Source organism: Salmo salar, chromosome 15, assembly GCF_965601325.2.
Source record: "Salmo salar chromosome 15, fSalSal1, whole genome shotgun sequence".
NCBI classification, from domain to species: Eukaryota; Metazoa; Chordata; class Actinopteri; order Salmoniformes; family Salmonidae; genus Salmo; species Salmo salar.
In genome coordinates this window covers 111,147,501-111,157,500 of record NC_138305.1, presented here as the reverse complement: position 1 = coordinate 111,157,500, position 10,000 = coordinate 111,147,501, and the positions used below count along the sequence as shown (strand labels likewise).

General features: G+C 41.5%; 1 protein-coding gene across 1 annotated transcript in view; it reads right to left on the bottom strand.

Moving 5' to 3' along the window:
• Window positions 1–10,000, bottom strand: part of cacna1fb (calcium voltage-gated channel subunit alpha1 Fb) — a 183,032-nt gene that overhangs the window by 123,329 nt on the left and 49,703 nt on the right. The window contains exons 5-7 of the mRNA XM_082962277.1: window positions 8,345–8,497; window positions 7,587–7,783; window positions 2,079–2,182 (exon numbers count right to left, since the gene is read on the bottom strand). Of these exons, the coding sequence (XP_082818403.1) occupies window positions 2,079–2,182; window positions 7,587–7,783; window positions 8,345–8,497 (454 nt within the window). The remainder of the gene's footprint in view (window positions 1–2,078; window positions 2,183–7,586; window positions 7,784–8,344; window positions 8,498–10,000) is intronic.

Sequence of the window (10,000 nt, the reverse complement as noted above, 5' to 3'; positions counted from 1 at the left end):
ACCTGCCAAGAGAGGGCCGCCCACCAAAACTCACAGACCAGGCAAGGAGGGCATTAATCAGAGAGGCAATAAAGAGACCAAAGATAACCCTGAAGGAGCTACAAAGCTCCACAGCAGAGATTGGCGTATCTGTCCATAGGACCACTTTAAGCCGTACACTCCACAGAGCTGGGCTTTACGGAAGAGTGGCCAGAAAAAAAGCCATTGCTTAACTTAAGGATCCGCCCTTTTTTTTCAATTTTCACCTAAAATGACATATCCAAATCTAACTGCCTGTAGCTCAGTCCCTGAAGCAAGGATATGCATATTCTTGGTACCATTTGAAAGGAAACACTTTGAAGTTTATGTAAATGTGAAAGGAATGTAGGAGAATATAACACATTAGATCTGGTAAAAGATAATACAAAGAATAAACCAACCGTTTTTTTGTATTTTTCATTGTACCATCATCTTTGAAATGCAAGAGAAAGGCCATAATGTATTATTCCAGCCCAGGTGCAATATACATTTTGGCCACTAGATGGCAGCAGTGTATGTGCAAAGTTTTAGACTGATCCAATGAACCATTGCATTTCTGTATTATTTCACTGTAATAGCTACTGTAAATTAGACAGTGCAGTTAGACTAACAAGAATTTAACCTTTCTGCCAATATCAGATATGTCTATGTCCTGGGAAACGTTCTTGTTACTTACAACCTCATGCTAATCGCATTAGCCTACGTTAGCTCAACCATCCCGTGGAAGGGACACCGATCCCAAAGAAGATCTCTATCTATCTATCTATCTATCTATCTGTCTGTCTGTCTGTCTGTCTGTCTGTCTGTCTGTCTGTCTGTCTGTCTGTCTGTCTGTCTGTCTGTCTGTCTGTCTGTCTGTCTGTCTGTCTGTCTGTCTGTCTGTCTGTCTGTTCTGTCTGTCTAAGATCTATCTATCTATTGTGATCGCGTTTGGTGTGGGAGAACAAAATTAATTTACGCACGATGGCAGCCGGTTTGGGTACTGTGTTAAAGATTGCTGTACACCAGCAGAACCCAGCGGAACTTGAAGGAGCTGGAGCAGTTTTGCCTTGAAGAATGTGCAAAAATCCCAATGGCTAGATGTGCCAAGATTATAGAGACATACCTCAAGAGACTTGCAGCTGTAATTGCTGCAAAACATGGCTCTACAAAGTATTAACTTTGTGGTGGGTGAATAGTTATGCACGTTCAAGTTCTCAATTTTTTTGGTCTTATTTCTTGTCTGCTTCACAATTAAAAATATTTTGATTCTTCAAAGTGGTAGGCATGTTGTCTAAATCAAATGATACAAACCCCCACAAAAAACTATTTTAATTCCAGGTTGTAAGGCAACAAAATAGGAAAAATACCAAGGTGGATGAATACTATTGCAAACCACTGTAATACACACACTACTACACACATACTAATACACACGCACTAGTACACAAACTAATTCACACACTAATACACACAAACTAATACACACACTAATACACACACACTACTACACACATACTAATACACACACACTAATACACACACACTAATACACACAGACACTAATACACACACACACTAATACACACACTAATACACACACACTAATACAAACGCACTAGTACACACACAAACTAATACACACGCACTAATACACATGCACTAATACACAAATTAGTACACACACACTAGTACACACAAACGAATACACAAATTAGTACACACGCACTAATGCACACGCACTAATACACACAAACTAATACACACGCACTAATACACAAACTAATACACACAAACACTAATACACATGCACTAATACACACAAACTAATACACACGCACTAATACACACAAACTAATACACACACACACTAATACACAGAAACTAACACACAAACTAATACACACGCACACTAATACACAAACTAATACACACACACTAATACACACACAAACTAATACACACAAACTAACACACAAACTCGTAAACACCCCCTTGGCCTCTATCTCCTTGAAGAACTCTCACACAGAGAACACACATAACATCAGTCACACACACACACACACGGACGTGATACTCACCCACTTAACACACCCAAAACCAGGTTGAGGACGAAGAAGGAGCCAAAGACCACCAGACTGACAAAGTAAACCCAGGGCATCTCAAACCCGATGGCATCATTCATCTAGTGGAAGAAGAAGAATTTGGAGAAAAAGATGGAGAAACAGAGAAGAAACAGGTTGAGAAACAGAGATAGATACAGATGGAGAAACAGAGATAGATACAGATGGAGCAACAGAGATAGATACAGATGGAGAAACAGAGACAGATACAGATGGAGCAACAGAGATAGATACAGATGGAGCAACAGAGATAGATACAGATGGAGAAACAGAGATAGATACAGATGGAGAAACAGAGATAGATACAGATGGAGCAACAGAGATAGATACAGATGGAGAAACAGAGATAGATACAGATGGAGGAACAGAGATAGATACAGATGGAGAAACAGAGACAGATACAGATGGAGAAACAGAGATAGATACAGATGGAGCAACAGAGATAGATACAGATGGAGAAACAGAGATAGATACAGATGGAGGAACAGAGATAGATACAGATGGAGAAACAGAGATAGATACAGATGGAGAAACAGAGATAGATACAGATGGAGCAACAGAGATAGATACAGATGGAGAAACAGAGATAGATACAGATGGAGAAACAGAGATAGATACAGATGGAGAAACAGAGATAGATACAGATGGAGCAACAGAGATAGATACAGATGGAGCAACAGAGATAGATACAGATGGAGCAACAGAGATAGATACAGATGGAGAAACAGAGATAGATACAGATGGAGAAACAGAGATAGATACAGATGGAGCAACAGAGATAGATACAGATGGAGAAACAGAGATAGATACAGATGGAGAAACAGAGATAGATACAGATGGAGAAACAGAGATAGATACAGATGGAGAAACAGAGACAGATACAGATGGAGAAACAGAGATAGATACAGATGGAGAAACAGAGATAGATACAGATGGAGGAACAGAGATAGATACAGATGGAGCAACAGAGATAGATACAGATGGAGAAACAGAGATAGATACAGATGGAGAAACAGAGATATATACAGATGGAGAAACAGAGATAGATACAGATGGAGCAACAGAGATAGATACAGATGGAGCAACAGAGATAGATACAGATGGAGCAACAGAGATAGATACAGATGGAGCAACAGAGATAGATACAGATGGAGAAACAGAGATAGATACAGATGGAGAAACAGAGATAGATACAGATGGAGAAACAGAGATAGATACAGATGGAGCAACAGAGATAGATACAGATGGAGAAACAGAGACAGATACAGATGGAGAAACAGAGATAGATACAGATGGAGAAACAGAGATAGATACAGATGGAGCAACAGAGATAGATACAGATGGAGAAACAGAGATAGATACAGATGGACCAACAGAGATAGATACAGATGGAGAAACAGAGACAGATACAGATGGAGAAACAGAGACAGATACAGATGGAGCAACAGAGATAGATACAGATGGAGAAACAGAGATAGATACAGATGGAGAAACAGAGATAGATACAGATGGAGAAACAGAGATAGATACAGATGGAGAAACAGAGATAGATACAGATGGAGAAACAGAGATAGATACAGATGGAGAAACAGAGATAGATACAGATGGAGCAACAGAGATAGATACAGATGGAGAAACAGAGATAGATACAGATGGAGAAACAGAGATAGATACAGATGGAGAAACAGAGATAGATACAGATGGAGAAACAGAGATAGATACAGATGGAGAAACAGAGACAGATACAGATGGAGAAACAGAGATAGATACAGATGGAGAAACAGAGATAGATACAGATGGAGAAACAGAGACAGATACAGATGGAGCAACAGAGACAGATACAGATGGAGAAACAGAGATAGATACAGATGGAGCAACAGAGAAGAAACAGGTTGAGAAACAGAGATAGATACAGATGGAGAAACAGAGATAGATACAGATGGAGAAACAGAGATAGATACAGATGGAGAAACAGAGACAGATACAGATGGAGCAACAGAGACAGATACAGATGGAGAAACAGAGATAGATACAGATGGAGCAACAGAGAAGAAACAGGTTGAGAAACAGAGATAGATACAGATGGAGCAACAGAGATAGATACAGATGGAGAAACAGAGATAGATACAGATGGAGAAACAGAGATAGATACAGATGGAGAAACAGAGATAGATACAGATGGAGAAACAGAGATAGATACAGATGGAGAAACAGAGATAGATACAGATGGAGAAACAGAGATAGATACAGATGGAGCAACAGAGATAGATACAGATGGAGAAACAGAGATAGATACAGATGGAGAAACAGAGATAGATACAGATGGAGAAACAGAGATAGATACAGATGGAGAAACAGAGATAGATACAGATGGAGCAACAGAGATAGATACAGATGGAGAAACAGAGATAGATACAGATGGAGAAACAGAGATAGATACAGATGGAGAAACTAGAAAATAAAGAAAGACATATACTCAAAGTAATACAGTGATGTAGCTATCACAGTAGAGTAGAGTAGACTACAGTACAGAACAATAGAATAAAGTACAGTAGAATACAGTAGAGTACAGTAGAATACAGTAGAGTACAGTAGAATACAGTAGAGTACAGTAAAGTAGTGTAGAATAATGTAGAGTACAGTAAAGCAGAGTACAGCAATTACTTTTACAATAGTACCAAATATGTTGTCTTACGAAATGCCCCTCTTTTTACGCTGCTGCTACTCTGTTTATCATATATGCATAGTCACTTTAACTATACATTCATGTACATACTACCTCAATTGGCCCGACCAACCAGTGCTCCCGCACATTGGCTAACCGGCTATCTGCATTGTGTCCCACCCACCACCCGCCAACCCCTCTTTTTACGCTACTGCTACTCTCTGTTCATCATATATGCATAGTCACTTTAACCATATCTACATGTACATACTACCTCAATCAGACTGACTAACCGGTGTCTGTATGTAGCCTCGCTACTGTATATAGCCTCTCTACTGTATATAACCTCTCTACTGTATATAGCCTCTCTATTGTATATAGCCTCTCTACTGTATATAGCCTCTCTACTGTATATAGCCTCTCTACTGTATATAGCCTCTCTACTGTATATAGCCTCTCTACTGTATATAGCCTCTCTACTGTATATAACCTCTCTATTGTATATAGCCTCTCTACTGTATATAGCCTTGCTACTCTTATTTTCAAATGTATTTTTACTGTTGTTTTATTTCTTTACTTACCTACACACACACACACACACGCACACACACACACACACACACACACACACACACACCTTTTTTTTTCGCACTATTGGTTAGAGCCTGTCAGTAAGCATTTCACTGTAAGGTCTACTACACCTGTTGTATTCAGCATTTCACTGTGAGGTCTACTACACCTGTTGTATTCAGCATTTCACTGTGAGGTCTACACCTGTTGTATTCAGCATTTCACTGTAAGGTCTACTACACCTGTTGTATTCAGCATTTCCCTGTGAGGTCTACTACACCTGTTGTATTCAGCATTTCACTGTGAGGTCTACTACACCTGTTGTATTCAGCATTTCACTGTAAGGTCTACTACACCTGTTGTATTCAGCATTTCACTGTAAGGTCTACTACACCTGTTGTATTCAGCATTTCACTGTAAGGTCTACTACACCTGTTGTATTCAGCATTTCACTGTAAGGTCTACTACACCTGTTGTATTCAGCATTTCACTGTAAGGTCTACTACACCTGTTGTATTCAGCATTTCACTGTAAGGTCTACTACACCTGTTGTATTCAGCATTTCACTGTAAGGTCTACTACACCTGTTGTATTCGGCGCACGTGACAAATAAACTTTGATTTGATTTGATTGTTGGCCTGTTAAGGTTAAATGTACAGTTGAAGTCGGAAGTTTACATACACCTTAGCCAAATACATTTAAACTCAATTCCTGACATTTAATCCTAGTAAAAATTCCCTGTCTTAGGGCAGTTAGGATCACCACTTTATTTTAAGAATGTGAAATGTCAGAATAATAGTAGAGAGAATGATTTATTTCAGCTTTTATTTCTTTCATCACATTACCAGTGGGTCAGAACAGTTCTATTTTTATTTCATCAGACCAGAGGATATTTCTCCAAAAAAGTACAATGTTTGTCCCCATGTGCAGTTGCAAACTGTAGTCTGGCTTTTTTATGGCGGTTTTGGAGCAGTGGCTTCTTCCTTGCTGAGTGGCCTTTCAGGTTATGTCGATATTGGACTCGTTTTACTGTGGATATAGATACTTTTGTACCTGTTTCCTCCAGCATCTTCACAAGGTCCTTTGCTGTTGATCTGGGATTGATTTGCACTTTTCGCACCAAAGTACGTTCATCTCTAGGAGACAAAACAAACCCACTGTGGCTCAGTTGGTAGAGCATGGCGCTTGCAACGCCAGGGTTGTGGGTTCGATTCCCACAGGGGGCCAGTATTTAAAAAAAATGTCATAAAATGTATGCACTCTACTGTAAGTCGCTCTGGATAAGAGCGTCTGCTAAATGACTAAAATGTAAATGTAAAACATGTCGTCTTACCCAGTAGAGTCCTTACCCAGTAGAGTCCTTACCCAGTAGAGTACAGTAGAGTCCTTACCCAGTAGAGTACAGTAGAGTCCTTACCCAGTAGAGTACAGTAGAGTCCTTGTACAGTAGAGTCCTTACCCAGTAGAGTACAGTATAATTCTTACCCAGTAGAGTCCTTACCCAGTAGAGTACAGTAGAGTTGTTACCCAGTAGAGTACAGTAGAGTCCTTACCCAGTAGAGTACAGTATAATTCTTACCCAGTAGAGTACAGTATAATTCTTACCCAGTAGAGTACAGTAGAGTTGTTACCCAGTAGAGTACAGTATAATTCTTACCCAGTAGAGTACAGTAGAGTCCTTACCCAGTAGAGTTCTTACCCAGTAGAGTACAGTAGAGTCCTTACCCAGTAGAGTACAGTATAATTCTTACCCAGTAGAGTACAGTAGAGTCCTTACCCAGTAGAGTACAGTAGAGTCCTTACCCAGTAGAGTACAGTAGAGTTCTTACCCAGTAGAGTACAGTATAATTCTTACCCAGTAGAGTACAGTATAATTCTTACCCAGTAGAGTACAGTAGAGTCCTTACCCAGTAGAGTACAGTAGAGTCCTTACCCAGTAGAGTACAGTATAATTCTTACCCAGTATAATTCTTACCCAGTAGAGTACAGTATAATTCTTACCCAGTAGAGTCCTTACCCAGTAGAGTACAGTAGAGTCCTTACCCAGTAGAGTACAGTATAATTCTTACCCAGTAGAGTACAGTATAATTCTTACCCAGTAGAGTCCTTACCCAGTAGAGTACAGTAGAGTCCTTACCCAGTAGAGTACAGTATAATTCTTACCCAGTATAATTCTTACCCAGTAGAGTACAGTATAATTCTTACCCAGTAGAGTACAGTATAATTCTTACCCAGTAGAGTACGTCGGTCCACCCCTCCATAGTGATACATTGGAACACCGTCAGCATAGCGAAGAAGAAATTGTCAAAGTTGGTGATTCCTCCGTTGGGTCCAGCCCACTTTCCTCGACACTCAGACCCGTTCACTACACACTGACGGCCGTGACCCGCAAATGCACAGGGCACAGGGTCATCCTCTGCATAGTTATCTGGAGGAGAGAGAGAGTGGGGGAGAAAGGGAGAGAAAGAGAGGGAGAAACAAAGAGAGAGGGGGAGAGAGAGAGAGAGAGAGAGAGAGGGAGAGAAAGAGAGGGAGAGAAAGAGAGGGAGAAACAAAGAGAGAGGGGGAGAGAGAGAGAGAGAGAGAGAGAGAGAGAGAGAGAGAGAGAGAGAGAGAGAGAGAGGGAGAGAAAGAGAGGGAGAGAAAGAGAGGGAGAGACAAAGAGAGAGGGGGAGAGAGAGAGAGAGAGAGAGAGAGAGAGAGAGAGAGACAAAGAGAGAGGGGGGAGAGAGAGAGAGAGAGATATGGACATACAATTCTGATTTCCACAACAATATACAACTTCTCTCTCCACAGATATATTTTCTGGACGTGGTAACAAGACTGCTATAGTAGAATAACCCACAGCTCTACAATTTCACCTGTCTGCGTGCATACTGTGTGTGTGTGTGTGTGTGTGTGTGTGTGTGTGTGTGTGTGTGTGTGTGTGTGTGTGTGTGTGTGTGTGTGTGTGTGTGTGTGTGTGTGTGTGTGTATGTCCCCTGTCTACCTGTGCCGATGTAGTAGCAGGATTTATGCATTCGTCCGATGAACAACTCCAGGCCGATGATGGCATAGATGATGATGACAAACAGGACCAGCAGGGCGATGTGGAGCAGAGGCAGCATGGCCTTCATGATGGAGTTCAACACAATCTGCAGACCTGAAGACACACAGCACACTGGTCAACACACTGGTCAACACACTGGTCAACACACTGGTCAACACACTGGTTAACACACTGGTTAACACACTGGTCAACACACTGGTCAGTATACTGGTCAACACACTGGTCAAAATACTGGTCAACACACTGGTCAACACACTGGTTAACACACTGGTTAACACACTGGTCAACACACTGGTCAGTATACTGGTCAACACACTGGTCAACACACTGGTCAACACACTGGTCAATACACTGGTCAACACACTGGTCAACACACTGGTCAACACACTGGTCAAAATACTGGTTAACACACTGGTTAACACACTGGTCAACACACTGGTCAGTATACTGGTTAACACACTGGTCAACACACTGGTCAACACACTGGTCAACACACTGGTCAAAATACTGGTTAACACACTGGTTAACACACTGGTCAACACACTGGTCAGTATACTGGTTAACACACTGGTCAACACACTGGTCAACACACTGGTCAACACACTGGTTAACACACTGGTTAACACACTGGTCAACACACTGGTCAGTATACTGGTTAACACACTGGTTAACACACTGGTCAACACACTGGTCAACACACTGGTCAGAATACTGGTTAACACACTGGTCAACACACTGGTCAACACACTGGTCAGTATACTGGTCAACACACTGGTCAACACACTGGTCAACACACTGTCTAGTATACTGGTCAACACACTGGTTAACACACGGGTCAACACTCTGGTCAACACACTGGTCAACACACTGGTCAACACACTGGTCAACACACTGGTCAACACACTGGTCAGTATACTGGTCAACACACTGGTCAAAATACTGGTCAACACACTGGTCAACACACTGGTCAACACACTGGTTAACACACTGGTCAACACACTGGTCAGTATACTGGTTAACACACTGGTCAACACACTGGTCAACACACTGGTCAATACACTGGTCAACACACTGGTCAACACACTGGTCAACACACTGGTCAAAATACTGGTTAACACACTGGTTAACACACTGGTCAACACACTGGTCAGTATACTGGTTAACACACTGGTCAACACACTGGTCAACACACTGGTCAACACACTGGTCAAAATACTGGTTAACACACTGGTTAACACACTGGTCAACACACTGGTCAGTATACTGGTCAACACACTGGTCAACACACTGGTCAACACACTGGTCAACACACTGGTTAACACACTGGTTAACACACTGGTCAACACACTGGTCAGTATACTGGTTAACACACTGGTTAACACACTGGTCAACACACTGGTCAACACACTGGTCAGAATACTGGTTAACACACTGGTCAACACACTGGTCAACACACTGGTCAGTATACTGGTCAACACACTGGTCAACACACTGGTCAACACACTGTCTAGTATACTGGTCAACACACTGGTTAACACACGGGTCAACACTCTGGTCAACACACTGGTCAACACACTGGTCAACACACTGGTCAGC